The 20,682-nt window shown below is 41.4% G+C and overlaps 1 protein-coding gene across 1 annotated transcript; it reads right to left on the reverse strand.

The window, feature by feature from the left end:
• Positions 1-296: 296 nt before the first annotated feature.
• LOC127651306 (uncharacterized) lies at positions 297-20,411 on the reverse strand. The gene is made up of 8 exons (XM_052137089.1): positions 20,352-20,411; positions 20,223-20,267; positions 20,042-20,095; positions 18,710-18,901; positions 18,373-18,498; positions 12,751-12,831; positions 873-949; positions 297-378 (listed from the first exon to the last, which is right to left on the reverse strand). Exons 1-8 carry the CDS (start codon positions 20,409-20,411, stop codon positions 297-299), a joined length of 717 nt encoding a protein of 238 aa, XP_051993049.1.
• Between the last annotated feature and the right edge of the window lie 271 nt (positions 20,412-20,682).

The following is a 20,682-nucleotide window of genomic DNA, read 5'->3' on the forward strand; positions in this document are numbered from 1 at the left end:
GCGCATACAAGCCTGGGCCTCCTCAACCCACTCCTCAATACTAAGGCCAACTCTGCCATTAAATTTTGGACACTTCCTATCTCGTGGTACAAAAAAAAATCGTTCTGGTCGAGTGACATCAACATTGCTGGGTTGCGAAGGAACAGAAGGCCCTGGAACGGGAGGCGGTGCGTCACCGGGACCTGGGGGCACAGGAATACGCTCCTGACGCAACCTCTCATTGTCTGCTCGTAGCAGAACAATCATTTCCCTTAATTCTTGTAATTCCTCTTCCATACTTTAACTACAGAGGGCACTTACCAGTGAAAGGTAACAAATGCGATTTTATATACCAGACGTGCACTGCTGCTCTGCTGCCACACGAAGGTAAATTCAATCCTGCAATACAAATAAAGACCAAAAAAAGAGAAAACAAAGAACAACAACAAACAACAGTATAGATACCCACGTCTCGGTCTTAATGTGGTAGACCCTGCCGACTGCGCCAGAATGTGGCGGGACAGCGGTTGGACAAAAGTTACACTAAATGTACGAAATGAAGCAAGATAAAGAGCAGACTATGCCACCCCGTTTCTATGAACGGGGAAATTTCATAAGACACACAGGTTCGCTACCACAGAGGACAAGAGACATGGATATGAATACAAAACTATTTTTATTTTCACAACAATAATAAATTTAAAATGTATAAAAACAGGTAAGAGTTCACTACTTCAGGGGGCACCAAACCAAAAAAAAATGGAAAATAAAGAGAAACTTTCAGGCTGAGGCTTACCAGTAGGGTGGCTAGCTGCACAGTGAGTATCCTAAGACCACACCAACACTCACACACACACTCACACACGGCAAGTGAGAGAAAAGCAAGTGCCAACGGCAAAACACTCTGTGAAGGAAACACCACAAAAAGGACAAGGACAGCTAGCTTCCCTACACCGGGGGCCTCCAGTTCCTGAAACAAACAAAAAACAAAACAATTTATTCCACAATTAACAGACACTCAGTTATAGGAAAGCAGATTCCAATGCTGAAGAAGGGCAACAACTGGCGAATTACTGGCCACCAGTTATACAGACGGGTGTAACCCAGAAAGGTTTACACTAAATTGCCAGTAAGGCCTGAACAATGAAGCAGCCAACTGCTATAAAAAAACGAAATAAAAATAACCCACAAACATCATAAGTCAAACAATACAAAATAGAAATGACAATTAATTATGCTTCAAACAAATTAAATCACAATACAAAAAGTAATTAGAAAATTCAACTAGGAAAAGCACAGCCCAAAGAAAACAACAAATTAACAAACAAACAAACAGTTGGTAGCGATATCGCAAAAGGTGGGGCTAAGGTGCAACATTGGAAAGTCTCACGCTTAGTGACGGCCCTGAGACTAGCCACCCTTCACCAAGACCACCAGTATTAGCGTAAAGCTGTTTACAAAACAAATAATCACACTGTAGTATAGAAGAACAGCAGAACAGACAGTGCAGTCTAAAAAAGGTTATCTAGGAAGCATTCGCCCCGCAGTCCACAGCGACGAACCGCTCCCAAGCAGATTAACGCACCGGTAGTAGAGCGTTAGAGCCACAGATTATTCGGTTACTCACAGCCCATGTTCATAAACAAAACGCCAATGTACCAGTGTTCCATCGAAACATACACATGAACGGAGAAAAGACAGCCTGCACCCCCAAAAGCAAAGTCGCACCAATCCTGGTCAGAACCTGGCTCCCACAGAGCTGTACACACACACACAAAAGCGAATCTGACGATGACGCATACCCAGGTGGCCCGAACTCCGCCTTAAATAGGTCAGGGACAGCAGCCCATTGGCTGTCACACCCATCAGTCATTTAATAATCACACATAATAATAGGGTGGGTTCTAACCCGCCTTGCCACATAAGCAATTGTACTTACTGTCTTTCTAGCCACTGACTATTCTCGATGTCTTGAAGAAACATTGAGATATGCATGTCCTGCTTATGCATACAGATAGACTCGTCAAAAAGTTTGATCACATGCATTTTTTTTACTCAACATTCACACATACCTTAATCTACAAAGACTGCAGTACAATAGTAAGTAATGTCTTAATCATTAAAAACCACAAATCTGCAGTTGTGACATCATCTTAAAAAAAATAGCTTCACAACTTCATGGGCACATTGCTTCAGAGATTTGTTAGATTCATTGTGTTTTTATTGTGAGACTCTTACCAAAATGATTTCTGTCTATGAAAGACATGTCCCCATATGACTCAATCACTGCAATACAATCAAGTATGTATGTGTAATTATTTTATTTCCATTTATTGGTCTTGGTCTTTTTCTCTTGCATCAAGTAAAAATACTGAATCATATTGCCATAGAATTTATAGCAGGTATGTTATTGAAGAGAGAGATAAACCATAAATTTGAACGACTTCATAATAAACATGATCTTAGCTTTCAAACCATCCAATTCCCCCCATTGGCCCTTCTCAATCAAGGCCTTCTAATAATCCCCATCCATTAAATGGCTCTATAACTCTAATCTCTCCTCTCCACCAGTAGCTGGTGTGTGGTGAGTGTGCTGGCGCACTATGGCTGCCGTCGAACCATCCAGGTGGATGCTGCAATCTGGTGTTGGTTGAGGAGAGTTTCCTGTTCACTGTGTAAAGCACTTTGAGTGTAGTCTCAGAAAAGTGCTATATAAATGAACTTAATGGATAAAATGTTATCCAGTTTGGGAAAAAGTTATTTTGATTGAATATTAATATTTATCTTCTGCATTCTCAATCTGGCAGGTGCAGGAGGATATTTGTTGGTTATTATGCTGTGTAACTGATGATTAATATAAGGATTACAATAAGTCTTTGAGAAGAAAATGTTATCCCATAGGACAAAAGAAATATAGATAGTCAAGTCAAGTCATTTTATTTGTATAGCACATTTAACCGAACAACAGTTGACCCAAAGTGTTTCACAGGTTAAAACAGGAAAGGCAAAAACAATATGCCTTGACAAATTCATAAAAATGAGTACAGGACTCCTTAAATACATTCAAAAAAATAAAAAAAGAATTAAAGGCAAGAGAATAAAAGTGTGTTTTCAGATTTGTCTTGAAACTACCAATTGTATTACAGGACTTAATATGAAGTGGGAGGGAGTTCCAGAGTTTAGGAGCTATTACAGAAAAAGCTCTGTCCCCTCTGGTTTTAAGACGTGTCTTGGGGATAGCAAGTAGCTGTTGGGTTGTAGACCTGAGTGGTCTGAGGGCAGAGTAAGTAGTCAAAAGCTCAGAAATATACAAAGGGGCTTGACCTTGTAGAGCTTTAAAAACGAAAAGTAAAATTTTAAAATCAATTCTCAATTTCACTGGTAACCAGTGGAGCTCAGCTAAAACTGGGGTTATGTGCTCATACTTTTTAGTGCCTGTGAGAAGTCTTGCAGCCGCATTCTGGACTAACTGAAGTCTATTTAAATTATGTTTGGTTAGACCTGTATACAGAGAATTACAGTAGTCTAAGCGTGAGGAAACAAAAGCATGAATGAGTGTTTCAAGATCTTTCTTGGATAAAAATGCTTCAGCTTAGCTACTGTTCTAAGCTGATAGAAACTACCTTTAACAACAGAGCTAACTTGTTTATTAAAATTAAGAGAACTATCAAAAATGACACCTAGATTTCTGACCATATTCTGCAAATTTGATGACCAAGGGCCAAGGGCATTACTCCAGTGTTTTGAAGTGGGGACGATCCAAACAAAATCATCTCTGTTTTCTTAGTATTCAACTGAAGGAAATTTTCTGCCATCCATGATTTAATGTCTTCCAAACAGTTAAAAATAGTATCGATATCTGAAGTACAACCAGGGGAAATGGGTAAATACAGTAATGTATCATCAGCATAGCAATGGTATCTTAAGTTGTGCTTTTCAAGGATTGAGCCAAGGGGCAGCATGTATAGGGAAAATAACAGGGGACCAAGAACTGATCCTTGAGGGACACCATATTTAATATCCACTGGAGGGGATGATTTAGCACCCAGTTTAACAGAGAATGTTCTCTCTGTCAGGTATGATTTAAACCAGCGTAAGATAGGGCCCTGTAGTCCGACACTATTTTCCAGGCGATCAGTAAGAATACCATGATCAATAGTGTTGAAGGCAGCGCTAAGGTCAAGGAGGATAAGTAATGCACTTGATCCAGAGTCAATGGTAAGAAGAATGTCATTATAAACTTTAAGTAATGCGGATTCTGTACTATGTAGAGCTCTGAAACCAGATTGGAATTTATCCTGTATGTTAAAATTAGTCAAGAAAGAAGAAATCTGCTTGAAAACTGCTTTTTCCAGGATTTTAGAAAAAACGATAATTTAGAAATAGGTCTGAAATTTCCAGGATCATTAGGGTCAAGATTGTTTTTTTTCAATAGTGGTTGTACCACTGCGTGCTTAAAACCAGATGGAACAACACCAGTGTATAATGAACAGTTTACTATAGCTAACAGAATTGGAGAAAGGACATCAAAGACCTCCTTAAAGAGACGAAAGGGAATAATATCAGAAGGGCAGCAAGAAGGCTTAAGGTGAGAAACAATCTCAGACAACTCAGGGAAAGACAGAGGAGTGAAATACTGGAGAAAGTTGGTAGGATTGTAAGATGTAACTGAGATGCAACCCTGGGCTGTGATGCCAGATCTGATAAGATCAATTTTTTGGATAAAGTAATCAGAAAACTCATCACAAGTTAAGGATGTATCTACTGTATTAGCCAGATTTAAAAATGTATCGATAGCTTTAAAAAGAACTTTGGGTCTATTAGCCTGAGAGTTAATAAGTCCATTGAAATAATTAGCTTTTGCCTTTTTAACAGTGACTTGATATGCTTTCAGATGTTGTAAAAATATGTCATAAGAGACCTGAAGCTTATCTTTTTTCCATTTCCGTTCAGCCTGTCTACAGGCTGGACGGAAAACTTGTATGGAACTATCCACCCAAGGTGTTAAAGTGTTTGACTTTACTCGTTTTAATTTTACAGGGGCTATCTGATCCAATGTATCGGTACAGGACAAATTAAAACTAGAGACAAGCTCATCAATATTAGTGCATGATGGTAAGTCAGCAGAGAGGGAGGGAGGGAGAGCAAACTTAAAAGAATTTAAGAAAAGAGAAGCTGTAGCTGAGTTAAATGAACGAGCTAAAACGTAAGAAGGGGGAGGGACAGAAGGAGGACTGTAGCTAGAAAATTCAAATTCAATCAAAAAGTGATCAGAGATAGCAACGTTAGTGATATCAAGTTTATCAGCTGATATCCCTGATGACAGAACGAGGTCCAATGTGTGCCCCTTAAAATGAGTAGAGCCACAAATTGATTGAGTGAGATTAAAAGAGTCGAGTAACGCTAAAAATTCATTCACCATCGGCTTAGTTGGGCAACAGACATGAATATTAAAATCACCAAGAATCAACATCTTGTCAAACTGAATGGCCAAAGCAGACAGAATGTCAGAGAAATCATGTATGAAGCAGCCAGTAGCTTTAGGTGATCTGTAGACCAGTACACATAACAAGGGTGTTTGCAGACAATTTGCAAGTGTAAACAATTGAACTTCAAAAGAAGAGTAGTTTTTTACAGGAAGGGTTTTGCATTTGAAGATATTTTTAAAAACTGTAGCTAGGCCACCACCACGACCAGAAATCCTGGGGGAATTTAGAAAACACCACTGGGGAGGACATAATTCTGTAAAGGGGGATAAATCACCAGTACGAAGCCAAGTTTCAGTTACAAATAAAATGTCCAACTCGTGCGATGTGATAATGTCATTTAAAATGAATGTCTTATTAGCTACAGAACGGGCATTTATAAGAGCAATTTTAACTGGCAAAAATCGAGTTGATGAACTAGAGACATGTCCATCAAAGCAAAGTGAACGGAGACACGCCGAATCCACTCCACCAAGGGAAAGGACGGTCTTGGCCGAGATGGTACGAGAAGCCAAACGCACAGGAATCTGAGTCACTGGAAATTTGCAAACAGGCGACGAACACAGGATAAGATTCCGATAGTCGATACTTCCAGCAGAGCGATGCCTGGACGAGGAGCCAGCGGGCCGCATAGAGACAACTGTGGGGATGGTACCATCAGAGTTCCCGGGACTTATAAGAAAAATGCGATGGCTTCCTCGATGCACATAACGGGGTCGCGGGCGAGAAATGCCCAGGGCGGTGCACAGCTTGTACACCTTAGCAGGCAGACGAAGAGATGGTGACATAAAGTCACGGAGTTCATTCATAGAGTATGTTAGAGACATATTCTGACACGCACACGCCGAGGGATGATCTGCTCATCAGGGCAGTCGATGGCTCGAGTTGGGGAGTAACTAGTCCGTCGGAAGAAATGTCCATGCAAGTTATAATCCAACAGAACGAGCAGCTTCAGTTCAAATTCAACTTCAACTTCAACTTCAGGTAGAGCAAACAAACAACAGACCAGGTGAACAGCGGCAGCCAAACGCACCAGCGTACGCTCATTAAGCCTTGTCATTGTTAAAGAACAATAATATAGGATGTTTGTGTTGTGTTGTGCAGTGATTGATATTGATCTACTAACTGAAAGATTGTAGGATGTGAACAGCCCCATATGGGGTGATTTATGGGTCATTACATGTGTGTCCGTTAGCAAAGCACTTAGCCCCAGGTTGCACTGCAAATTTCCCTGTAGTGATTATAAGTCACTATGCATCAAAGTGTCAGATGGTACATTAAAGGTGCTGTAAATCGATTTCAGACACTTTGCTAACTCCCACCATTTTGCTAACCACAACCACACAGCCTTTCTCCTTAACCCTACCCTCCTAAGTCATATCAGAAATCCAGAATGTGCAAAATGATTCACAGACAGATGTTTCATATTGGTTTAAAAAGTGTGGGACACTATTTTCTGCCAAGGCCTGTCTCAGAGACACAGGTACGATTTCTCAGAACATCTGTTTTATATTATCTGTAAAGTAGTTGGGACATTTTATGAGTGCAATTCCAAATAAAATCATTTCAGCACCTTTATGAAAGCTGACCTGTTATAATAGTGTTTGGTTAAAGAGTTAAACATTTGATTGCTGTCATTAATAATAGGACACACACTGATACGATTTAGTTATTAGTTATAGTAGACAATGATATAAACATAAATATATGAGTCTATGACCCAAAGTTTATTTTTAAGACATAATAGCAGGAATATTAAGGCAGTTGTTACCATGCTCTGAGAAATCTGCTACAGTATATCTAAGCAATAACTACATTTTCATGTGCCTTTGAGTAGAAGAGAAAGAATGACATTTAAACGCAAATATATGATTCAGTGATGCAAAGTTTATTGTTAGGACACAAAGAGCAGGAGAATCAATGCAGATGTGCAATGCAAGAAGAATTAAGAGGCAATCACACACATCCTCAGCTTTAACTGGAAACTCGTCTACCACAAGCAGCAGGAGCATGTGCAGGAGCCGGTGCAGGGACAGATACCAGCTGTGCTAAGAGAAACTGCAGGAGGTTGAGGAGGGCATTGTTGTTCTGAGGTGGCAGGTAGATGGGTATTTCAACATTTCATGCTGAAAATGTTACATTAACAGAAGCAATGTAGTTTGTATTGCTATTATCATGTGCTGTGTTGGCAGCTCAAGTGAGTATAACACAACAGCACAAGTAACATAAAGAATGTAACATTTTGTCTTATTTATTGGCAATGGCAAGTGTCTTTGTTGAATTCTTGCAGGTGGTATTATGATGCAGTCTAAAAGCTCTTTTGGCCAAAAATTGGTGACATATGTGAAATTTTTCAGCCTAGTCTCAGAGATCTCTGGGACCAAGTTAACCCAGTGAATGGAGAAAGATATCTCCTAGGGTCAGTGGATGGAAAACCAAACTGACAGAGATGGGAGCTCAACTATTTTGGAATTCCTGCTATTGTAGGATTTTTTTATTTTAGTTTTTCGATTTCACAGTCTGCAAAACTCATTTAAGATATGTTTTTTCACAAACTGTTAATTTTTCTGATGATTTCACTGACTGTAACAGACAGATCAAATGGACCATCTGCTGAACCAACTCAAGATAAAGTAGGTTTAACTTTTCCTGATCAAAATTGAAGAGTAGACTCGGTGAGATAGCAGCATTACATATTCAATATAATTTGCAATATTTAAATCCCTATAATAAATCAGTACTTTAAAATTAGAATACCAGTAGCAAGGTACATTAAAGGTGCACTCAGCAACTTTTTTTTTTTGTCATCTTGGACTTACAGTTAGGGCCGTAGCAATGTAATCTGGGCCCCCTGACTGTAACGATATGCAGATAAGGTGAGAGACAATGAAACTAAATGCAGGCTTTTTAATGGGGATGAAGGTGATACAAACTACGTGAAGCAATACAAAGAAGCAAATAGCAACACACAAGGAAACAACAACCATAGGAACATAAGAACTCACAATAAGTGACTGAAACTAGAGGCTATATATACAAACAGATGACTGAAGAGGGAACAAGGAACAGCTGAGGAAGATGGAGGGCAGGTGGGAATTATCAACAGGTGCATGCTGGGAAGTGTAGTCCGTGAGCACAGGGGAAAACTAAACAGACACTGAAGTGAACTGAAGGTGAGGGGGGATAACATGAGTTCATGTCACTGACTGCATATTGTTCTGGGCCCCATTCTTATTAAAAAAATAGTTTAGAATTTGTTTTGTGGCCCTCTGTACCTTTGGGCCCCTAGAATCATTGCCACCTTTCCGCCCACTAGCTACGGCCCTGCTTACAGTCACACCTAGTGGCCTGGATGCAGCATCATTCAAAATCAATAGTTTTCAGTTACAGATGCCATTGTAGAAATTCACTTTTCACAATCAGCCATGATTCATTTCATCCAAGAGTCCAATAACAAGACGGTCACTGAAATATGATATGACTAGAGTCCTCATCTCATGTGAATAGTCATGATTTTATACAAAATGTATCTATACAAAATTGCAATTAATTGCAATTACGGTTGTCTTTGCTCTTTTTTGCTGTAGGGTGAAGAGTTTGAATGGAATAGACCAGGGTCCAGAGTGAACTAGGGTGCATGGAGGAACAGATAATTGGATAGATGGAGAGGTACTGGAAAACCACAAAAGAGTTTCAGATCGGTAGAAACAGACCACCTTTAAGTTATGCTCAAGGTTTGCTACTTGATCAAATGAATAATGTTATTTTGAAGAGAACCCCCTTTAACACTTGTGAACTCTGTATCTGGGCTGAAATATTTCCTTGGCTTCAAACAAGGACTAATTTTAATTCAATTTGTCAATTTACACAAGAATGGCTTCATTACCAATTTAAACACAATTTGTTCTGCTCGTGTTTTATGAATTAGCCCCCATCTAAGCATCATTTTACTAACCCAGTGTTTTCCATATTGTTATGAACTCCTGATTGTAAATGTTGCTAAATCCCTTTAGCCTGACAGGATGCCATTGCACCCCTCTCAATCTCCAGTAGGTTGCGGTAGAGAGAATCATATGGATCAATTGTTTGGGAGACCTCTAAATCCCAACATGATGGTAAATCTGTAATTGTTATATCAATTTTCTCTTAAAAAAAAAAAAAAACATTCAAGTAAGAAAGCAGGGCTTTATGTTAGATTGTTATTGATTTTATTTAGATTATGAGTAAATGTTTTTATTACTGTTCAAGGACAAGAGACCTCGAGTTCCTCCCAATCTTCAGGAAAACCCATTAATAGATAATCATTAGCTGATACACATCTGCAGAAACTAACTTGTGCATAATATTTTATTTAACTTGGTTGAACATCTAGGCTGAGAATGGGACTGTCCAGGTGAGTGAAACTCTTATTTTATATATTTTGAGATGCAATGTTATGCTGTTACTAATAGACTTTCTGAATTAAGCTTAAAACATCCTAAAACATATCAATAACACCCCCCACCCCCCTCCCCTCCCCTCCAACCCCCAACTCCCTTTCCCAATACCAGAATGCTAGTCTTGCACTGAGAGAGGTAATGCCACTTATTTCCTTCTACCAAAAGTGAGTAATTGTATGTGTATGTATACGTGTATATATATATATATATATATATATATATATATATATATACAGTATATATGTACACACACACACTGGTGGCCAAAAGTTTGGAATAATGTACAGATTTTGCTCTTGTGGAAATAAATTGTTACTTTTATTCACCAAAGTGGCATTCATCTGATCACAATGTATAGTCAGGACATTAAGAACATGAAAATTGCTATTACAATTTGAAACAAATGTTCAGAACTTCTTAAACTACTTTAAAAAGTTCTCATCAAAAAATGCTAAATTTGCAGCAATAACAGCATTGCAGATTCTTGGCATTTTAGCTGTCAGTTTGTCCAGATACTCAGGTGACATTTCACCCCACACTTCCTGTAGCACTTGCTATAGATGTGGCTGTCTTGTCTGGCTGACACCTTACAGTCTAGCTGATCCCACAAAAGTTCAATGGGTTTAAGATCCATAACACTCTTTTCCAATTATCTGTTGTCCAATGTCTGTGTTTCTTTGGCCATTCTAACATTTTCTTTTAGTTTTTCTGTTACAATAGTTCCTTTTTCTTTGCAATTCTTCGCATAAGGCTTGCACCCCTGAGTCTTCTCTTTACTGTTGTACATGAAACTGGTGTTGAGCAGGTAGAATTCAATGAAGCTGTCAGCTGATGACAAATAGCTTTCAGCTGTGTTTGTGTGATATAATAGCAAGTGATTTTCTAGTACCAAATTAGCAATTTAGTATGATTACTCAAGGATAAGGTGTTGGAGTGATGGCTGCTGGAAATGGGGTCTGTCTAGATTTTATAAAAAATGTATTTTTTCAAATAGTGATGGTGCTGTTTTTTACATCAGTAATGTCCTGACTGACTTTGTGATCAGTTGAATGACACTTTGGTGAATTAAAGTAACAATTTCATCCGAAACAGCAAAATCTGTACATTATTCCAAAACTTTGGCCGGTGGTGTATATATATATATATATATATATATATATATATATATATATATATATATAAATTATCTTATTAAAAAATAATATCGCATTTTAAAATAAAAATCATGTTCTTTTTTTACTTTGAATAGTACATCGTACATGTGGTCAACAAATTATTACATTTTGTTTATATAGCCATTTTAAAATCTGTTTCTTTCCAGGGCAGAGGGCAGATCAACCACCAAAGGTAGAAAAGTTTAACATCAGACACTTACATAGAAATAATATACTTCATGTTCAGTCTATTTACACCATTCATCACTATTTTACAGGGTAAGTGAATAGGCCTCAGGAAATTGGGTATTCACAGTTATGGCCCACATGTAACAACCCTTGGCACTATTATGAACATTTATCATGTTTAACAATGTATAACAATATCTCAAAGAACACAGCTTGTAAATAAACATGTACAGTTTGTTATGGGTTAATTATTTCTAACCAGTGGTTGGACAAATTTGTCATCTTACAGTATCTTTATATTGCTTCAATATATATATTTTTTTACATCAATATTTTGTTTAATATTTATGATTCTATGTCCTGCTTGTATTTATAGTTTCCCTCGTACATGAAGGTCAGTATTTTGGTCTTTCAGTTGAAATATACTGTATAAGTTTGCATTTTATTTGCTCATTTAAATGCTTTATTAATTCCTAAAACATTGCTTTTGGCTGTTTCTCCTCAGATGGAGTCTAAAAGTGATTGTGGGTCAAACTAGGTTGAGAGAGAACCGTATGCAATAATGTCACTGATAGGACAGATTACCACTGCACTAAACATACGAACATTAACATATTTAAGCAAAACTTAACTTTGGCATGAGATAACCTCTTTTTCCACAGGTGATAGAGCATCTAACTCTTATTTAATTCAGCATAATGTATAGATATATAGATTTTATTTTATTGTAGAGTAATACTTGTTAATGTTTGTTTGCATACTGTGCTTTCATTTATCATATTAACTTGACGTATATCCCTGATTTTGGGCTTGCTGTACAGAAATTACACCTCTTAATGAGATTCCAAACATACATTCGGGAGGTGCTTGGTCTTCTTGTCATGCCAATTATATCTTCAGCTATTTCTTAACTTTCTATATTATTAACTATTTCATAATTCTCTATTAGTTTATTTTTCTTGCTTTAGTAAGATATTCCAGGGGCATCTTAGAGCTCAAACTAAGATCAATGCTCTAAGATCTAGATACACTCTAGGACTATGTAAACCAGTGAACTCATGGATCAATTTTAAATGAGAGAGGATAAGAGTACTATGAATAGCAAAAATAAAATTGAGTGACAGTTTATTTATTTGGTGAACAAAAGTACCTCCTGGGAGGCATCTCCTTGGTGGGATATCTGGAAAATCAACAAATGTACAGGTACATATATTTATATATTAAAATATGGGTATGATATACCATTATAAAATACCTTTATAAAAGACACTTGAAATTTACCTTAATTGTAATAACAATGAATTCTTCTGAGAACCCTATGTCTCAAACAATGGGAAGCCAGGATATCCCTGTCATAAAGAATGGATTTTTTTTTTTTTAACTGTTTTTCATCACATTCTTCTGCAATTATTCTACCCAACTATGTTATGGTCGTGTTTGTCTTCCGGTTTACTTTCTAAAATAACAACAAAAAATCTTTCTTGCCAAGAAGACAGTTAATACCTCTCCAGTTCCAGGACTTTGAGGATCGCCACAGTAATCAGGAGCAGGTGTCACGCCTGGGTTCGCTGCATTTCCGGCATTCTGGGAAGAAAAATAGCCATAAGATCAAAGGAAAAACAGACATACATACCCCTTAAGACTACTGGAACAAATATAGTGTAGTTTTAGTTCCCTTCCGAGGGAACTCGCACTGCGTCGTTGAAAACGACTCTTTGGGGAACGCTCCTTAGCGTGCGCCTCTGAAGTATGAATGAAACTATTCCAATCTTGATTGGTGTTGCGTCATGACGTAACATGTGACGGCATAACCGGATGCATAAAAGTGACGCCGGCACACATACACATTAGCTTTCGCTCTTCAGCAAGCGCTCTATGTTGAAATTGTTTGTCTTATTTGGTGTTGTTTGTCTGATTTAAAAATATTATGGCCACCGAACAGTTCAAGAAGTGCGTGCACCCCTGCCCTCGTTTCATTACGGGTAGGGACACGCACGCTTTATGTGTGAACTGTTTGGGAGCGCAGCACGCACAGGCAGCTCTCGAGGGATCTGCCTGTGAAAGTTGTGAAGCACTACCCATGAGAGTGCTGCGCTCCCGGTTGGCGTGCTTCGATGAGCACGGTCAGGCTCGCGTTCCCCACGGTTTTGGTCCCGCGTCTGTTGAGGCAGCGCGGCGATTGAAATCGCGGGGTTCGCAGCGGGATTTTGCAGATGAGAATGAGACTGCTGCGGCACGTTCTCATTCTTCGTTTGAGGATCCCGAGCCTACTGTGAGTGGTGCACAGTAGGCTTCTTCTGCCCATGATCAGGTCCCCTTGCTTGAGCTCACTGCTTCCGAGGAAGTGGATATGCTCAGCATCGATGCGGACGACCGTGAGCCAAGCACGCCAGTTTTTGGCTAAGCTTATGAGGAGCTGATTGAGGTTGTGACGCGTGCCGTGGCCAGACTGAATATCAGCTGGCCACAAAATGAGCAGGGAACGCAAGTTGAAACCAAATTAGACGTGCGCTTCCTGCGGCACAGATCACAAACTCAGCGCCGGGTTTGCCGCTTTTTCCCGATCTCCACAAAGATATCTAAAACGAGATCGTGGGGTAAACCGCGATTCGTCCCGTGATCTCCAGCCCCAGTGTTTGATTACGCTTTTGGGGCACGGTATATGGGTTGAAACCTCGGCGCTGCCTAGTAAGCCCTGCAGAGATACATCTGCTTTAATAAGTAGGGCTTACATGGCCGCGACACAATCGGTGTTGGTTTCCGCCGCCTCTGACGCTCGGGCCACATCACTTTCCAGCTAACGCACAGCTTAACGCTCGTGTCAAAAAAAAAAAATAAATAAATAAATATATATATATATAATAAAAAAATAAAATAAAATAAACAACAAGCATCAATTGTGGTCACAAGAACCGTGATCGACTAAATCCTGCCGGTTTCCCGCTTCAGGAAGTCGGGAACAGTGCTCGAAAAACACCTGAGACCAGCCTCGAGAGGCTGGTTCCCTTAGTTGAAGCTTCAGGAAAGAGGTCCTACCGAGGTGGTAGAACCCGAGGGTGTCCTCGCTGCAGAGCAACCGAGGTTGCTCTCGCAGCGGAGTCCTCAGGAAATCGGTGTCGGTTCCCGCCGCCTCTGACGCTTCGGGCCACATCAATTTCCAGCTGAACGCACACCGTGCCGTTCTTGTCAAAAAATAAAAAACAAGCATCAATGGTGGTCACAGAAACCGTGATCGACTAAATCCTGCCGGTCTTTCGCCTCAGGAAGTCGAGAACAGTGCTTGAAAAACACCCGAGACCAGCCTCGAGAGGCTGGTTCCCTTAGTGGAAGCTTCGGGAAGAGGTCCTACCGAGGTGGTAGAACCTCGGAGGGCTGTCCTCTCGCTGCAGAGCAACCGAGGTTGCTCTCGCAGCGGAGTCCTCAGGAAATCGGTGTCGGTTCCCGCCGCCTCTGACGCTTCGGGCCACATCATTTCCAGCTTAACGCACACCGCGCCGCTCGCGTCAAAAAATAAAAAACACACATCAATTGTGGTCACAAGGACTGTATCGACTAAATCCTGCCGGTATCTCGCTTCAGGAAGTCGAGAACAGTGCTCGAAAACACTCGAGACCAGCCTCGAGAGGCTGGTTCCCGTAGTAGATTTTGTAGAGGCATGGAATCATCTTCCCAACATATCTGCATGGGTCCTGCATATAATAAAATCAGGGTACAAACTGCAGTTCGGCACCGCCCCCAAATTCTCTGGGGTGGTGCAGACTACAGTGGTTCCGAGCAGGCTCAGGTGATGGAACAAGAAGTGCAATCTCTGCTGCTGAAGGAGGCCATAGAACGTGTTCCTCATTCAGACAGGGAGTCCGGTCTTTACAGCCGGTACATTATAGTTCCAAAAAAAAAAAAAAAGGATGGGGGGTTGAGGCCGATTTTAGATCTCAGAGTTTTGAACCGGCCTTTGAGGAGGTTCAGGTTCAAAATGCTTACCATTCCTGTCATCGTGAGTCAGATCAGATCCGAGGACTGGTTTGTCACGATAGATCTAAAAGACGCTCTATTTTCATGTACCCATCCTTCCATGTCACAGGAGGTTCCTGAGGTTCGCCGGGGCTTAAGCTTACCAATATCGGGTTCTTCCGCTCGCCTAGCACTCTCTCCCCGCGACATTCACCAAATGTATGGATGCAGCTCCTGCTCCTCTGAGACTTCAGGGCATCCGCGATACTGAATTTTATCGACGACTGGCTCATTCTGGCCCAGTCTCGAGAAATGGCAGTTCAGCATCGAGATGTCGCTCTTGGCCACATTCGAAGTTTGGGGTTGAGACTCAACACAAAAAGAGTGTGTTACAACCATCCCAGTGCACAACGCTTTGGCGTTGTGTGGAACTCTGTTACGATGCAGGCACGCATGTCTCCTGCACGATCGAGTCCCTTATGGTGATGGTGTCCGGTTAAAGCTAGGCCAGGCCATCACTGTAAAGCAATTTCAAAGACTGCTGGGCCTCATGGCAGCTGCATCCAACATTGATACCGTTGGGCCTTCTACACATGAGGCCCCTCCAGTGGTGGCTGAAAGCCAAGGGGTTTTCCCCAGCGGGAATCCATTTCAGATAATCAGAGTAACGCGCAGGTGCCTTCGCTCTCTGCTAATATGGAAGAAACCTTGGTTCCTGTCCCAAGGGCCAGTGTTGGGAGCGCCATGTCGCCGAAAACCGCTTCGACAGACGCCTCCTCACTGGCTGGGGCGCGGTCATGGACGGCCGCTTTGCCAGGGGTCTGTGGCAGGACCATCATCATTCTTGGCACATAAACTGTCTAGAGATGTTGGCTGTGTTCAGGGCTCTGAGGAGCTTCCTTCCAGACATCAAAGGTTACCATGTCCTAGCACGCTCGACAATACATCAGTGGTAGCTTATCTGAACCGACAAGGAGGACTCAGATCGCGCTCTCTGTGCAGACTGGCGATCAGATAATTCTTTGGTCCCAAGGGAAAATACTGTCTATCAGAGCAATGTATATTCCGGGGTTCAGAATCAGGAGCAGACATCCTGTCGAGGCAGGGGCTGAGGCCCGGGAATGGAGACTTCATCCAGAGGTGGTGAAGTTGATATGGGACAAATTTGGACCATCAGAAGTGGATCTGTTCGCGCCTCGAGAGACGCCCCACTGTCCACTTTGGTTCTCCCTCTCACATCCAGCCCCACTGGGGTTGGACGCCATGGTACAGGCTTGGCCGAGGCTTCGCCTGTATGCGCTTCCCTGATCGCTCTGCTCCCCGGAGTCCTGGAAAGGGTCCGCCAAGAGGGCATCAGTCTACTTCTGGTTGCCCCCATGTGGCCGGCCCGAGTATGGTTCTCAGACATAATTTCACTCCTGATAGCTCCGCCATGGCAGATTCCTCTGAGGAGGGATCTGTTGTCTCAGGCGGGGGCACAGTCTTCCACCCTCGCCCAGAGCTGTGGAAACTGTGGGTCTGGCCCCTGAGGGGGTTCAGTACCCAAATGCTGGTCTATCAGCTGGGGTGGTTGAAACCATACTTAGCTCTAGGGCTCCGCCTACTAGGAGATTATATGGCCTCAAGTGGAATGTGTTCTCCACTTGGTGTAGAGAACATGAAGTAGATCCAGTTAACTGCCCGGTGGCTTCAGTTCTGGAGTTTCTTCAAGATCGCTTTCTGTGGTCTCTCCCCTTCCACACTTAAGGTGTACGTGGCTGCCATTTCGGCGCTCCATGCACCACTGAGTGATGGGCCTCTGGGGAGGCACCAGCTGGTCATTCGCTTTCTCCGTGGTACATGGAGGATGAGATCGACAACCAGGTCCAGGGTTCCTGCCTGGGACCTGGCGGTGGTTCTCGAAGGGTTATCCCTGGCCCCCTTCGAACCCCTTCAGTCGGCTTCACCCAAGGACCTGACGCTCAAGATGGCTTTTCTCTTAGCTATTACCTCTCTAAAGAGGGTGGGTGATCTTCAAGCCCTGGCAGTGACGCCAGCTTGCTTGGAGTTTGCCCCTGGCGGAGTTAAAGCCATTTTACACCCGAGACCTGGCTATGTGCCTAAGGTGCCGCCTAACACGGCACGGCCCACGGTCCTGCAGGCTTTTCATCCTCCACCTCATGTGTCGGCAGAAGAAGAGAGGCTCCATTTGCTCTGCCCTGTCAGAGCTTTGAGCGCTTACCTCGAGAGGTCCTCTTCTTGGAGGAGGTCGGACCAACTGTTAGTGTGTTTTGGGTCACCTAAGAAGGGGCTCCTGCCTCGAAACAAACCATTAGTAATTGGATTGTTCAGGCTATTATCTCGCCTACAAGGTGCACAATTTGCCTTCACCTTTGGCCGTGAGGGCTCATTCAACTAGAGGCATGGCGCCCTCTAGGGCTCTCTTATCGGGAGTACCCCTCCAGGAGATCTGTGAGGCAGCCGGTTGGGCTACCCCGCACACTTTCATCAGGTTTTACAGTCTGCACCTCCCTAGTACGCCTGGCACACGTGTGCTCTCGCCCTAGCTGAGTGCCTGAGTTCAGTTTCACCCTAGGGCAGGCCTTTTTCGCGCGCGTGGCCTAGTGGGCATTCGCTCCCCAAAGAGTCGCTTAACGACGCAGTGCGAAGTTCCCTCGAAGGGAACGCCTCGGTTATGACTATAACCCTTGTTCCCTGAGAAGGGAACGAGACACTGCGCCGCCCTGCCACGCCCTCAAGGCCTGAGAGCGGCTTGCTTCATCGCTAGGCTAATGTGTATGTGTGCCGGCGCCACTTTTATGCATCCGGTTATGCCGCCACATGTTACGCCATGACGCAACACCAATCAAGATTGGAATAGTTTCATTCATACTTCAGAGGCGACGCTAAGGAGCTGTTCTCAAAGAGTCGCTTAACGACGCAGTGTCTCGCTCCTTCTCAGGGAACAAGGGTTATAGTCATAACCCGAGACGTTCACCAGCTCAATCTAGAATATTTTTGAGATTAGACACACAAAGATACATTTTTGAATGTTGCTTTTTGTAGATGTAAACTATTGTTGCACTGAAAACTAATTTGACTCTTCTTTTTTTTTGTACCATAAGAACCACCATTGGGGTAATCAATTCTCAGCCTCTATTGGAGGAGAGATTTACAACTGAGGTTTCACAGTACCTGGACTGGTTGTGTTGGTTGGTTGGTAGCCTGGTATTGAACATTTGAGCCAGGGTTCTTAATCGGTGGCAGACTTACAAGGTAGTTCCTCAGAGGAAATAGATTAGTCAGGAAATATGGGAAAACCTAAATACATTTGAACTTTTATTTTGCATCGTTTTACACTCTCCAAAATGTTGTTATAAATAATTCACAGACGTGTTATAGCACATGGTTCTTTGGGGATAAGGAACAACAAAACAAACTGAATCAATGTCCACTTTTAATTCAGCAAAGTAGATCATTATTGTGTGAATGTTATTAAACTGATATGGATGTTATAAAACTGTACCTGGACAGGATTCTGTGCTGGTAAGGCGTTATTGGGAACAAGGCAAGGTACAGGCTGCTCCTGCTGCAACAGAGGCATCTGAGCTGGGTTCAGCTGGTTTATTTGAGGGGGCAAAAAGGGTCCTGGCACCAGAGGGTTAAAGTTCAGCACCTGTGGGGGCTGCTGCTGGATGAGGAAAGGGGAAAGAAATTGGGTACCCTATAGAGAAAGAAAGCAAACAGAACAAATTACGGTAACTCTTTAGGATAATGTTCCATTTGTCAGCATTAGTTAAAGAGATAGTTCACCCCAAAATATATTCACCCTCATGCCACCCCAGATGTGTATGACTTTCTTTCTTCTGCAGAATACAAATGAAGATATTTAGAAGAATATCTCAGCTCTGTTGGTCCTTTGGTTGGTTGCAATTGAACAGGTCCAAAAATGTCATAAAGGCAGCATAAAAGTAATCCATATGATTCCAGTGGTTAAATCCATATCTTCTGAAGAAATATGATAGCTGTGTGTGAGAAACAGATCAATGTTTAAGTACATTTTTACTATCAATCTCCACCTATGACCAGCCCCAATCAGTAGGTGGCTGAATGTGCAAGCCACTTCCACACCAGAATGTGGAAGTGAAAGTGTAGATTTGCAGTTAAAAAGGACTTCAATATTGATCTGTTTCTCAACCACACCTACTATATTGCTTCAAAAGACATTAATTTAATCACTGGATATATTGGGATTACTTTTACACTCCCTCTTGGACCTTTAAAGTTCTGGTCACTATTGACTTTCATTGTGAGGACCAACAGAGCTGAAATATTCTTTTCAAACTCTTCAAATCTTCAAACTCTTTGTTTGTGTTTTGCAGAAGAAAGAAAGTCAAACACATCTGGGATGAAATGAGGGTGAGTAAATGATGAGAGAATTTTCCTTTTTGGGTGAATTATCCCTTTAACAACATAAGTTAACATGAACTAGCAATGAACAATACTTTTAGAGCATTTGTTATTCTTGGTTAATATTAAATTACATATTAATATAATATTACACTTTTTAAATAAATAGATGTATTTGTTAAGATTAGTTAATGCATTATGAACTAATATGAAATAACAATGAATAATTGCATTTTTAGTAACTGCCCTTAACAAAGATTAATAAATGGTGTTAAAATATTCAATAGTCTACTAATGTTAACGAATGGAACCTTATTGTAAAGTGTTACCCAAATTCAAATCATTCAGAAAAGACGAAGGTTTTTCCACAAAAAAACTGAACAAAACCTTTTGGTTGGATTTAAATTTAGCACAATTTATATAATGTATATTCGGTGATGGAAAGATGAATTACCTGTGCTTTACCCAAAACAACACCTGCCAGAGTGAATCTGTTAAGACCCAAAATCTACAAGAATGAGTTAATTAGTGTTGCTTTGTAGACAATTTTCAGTGTGCATAGCAGAAAACAAAAATGCAATGGAATAGAATTTGTTTAAATTGAAAAGAATTGGAAATGGAAGAAGGAAAAATACCTCATTACTGTTACTTGTAATTATTCCAATCTGTGGCTGGTAGACCTGAGAAATGCAAGCAGTTTTGTTACTACAGATTCAAACTGAATACATAAGCAATTTATATTTTATGTATAAATGGACACTTACAGGGACACAAGTGCAAATGTTGAAAAGACCAGCCAAGGAAAGGATGATCTGAAACTTCATCTTGGAAAGCTGTGGATTTTCAACAGATATTTTCCTTGTGCTGAATGACAGGATCCTGACTCGATGTCCAAATATAGGTCTAGTAATAAAATCATTAAATGCACAATATCAGAGGAAATGAAAGTGCATTCATGGCAGAGCTGAAGTGCAAGCTCTCATCACAACTGCGCTTTTAAACAGAGGCTTGCTCTCTTAATATCTGGTTGCTGTAGTTGTGACACATAGTGTAAAAATTGCCCATACTACATCATACACACATGTCGTTATGGCC

Source organism: Xyrauchen texanus, chromosome 11 (genome assembly GCF_025860055.1).
Source record: "Xyrauchen texanus isolate HMW12.3.18 chromosome 11, RBS_HiC_50CHRs, whole genome shotgun sequence".
NCBI lineage: Eukaryota > Metazoa > Chordata > Actinopteri > Cypriniformes > Catostomidae > Xyrauchen > Xyrauchen texanus.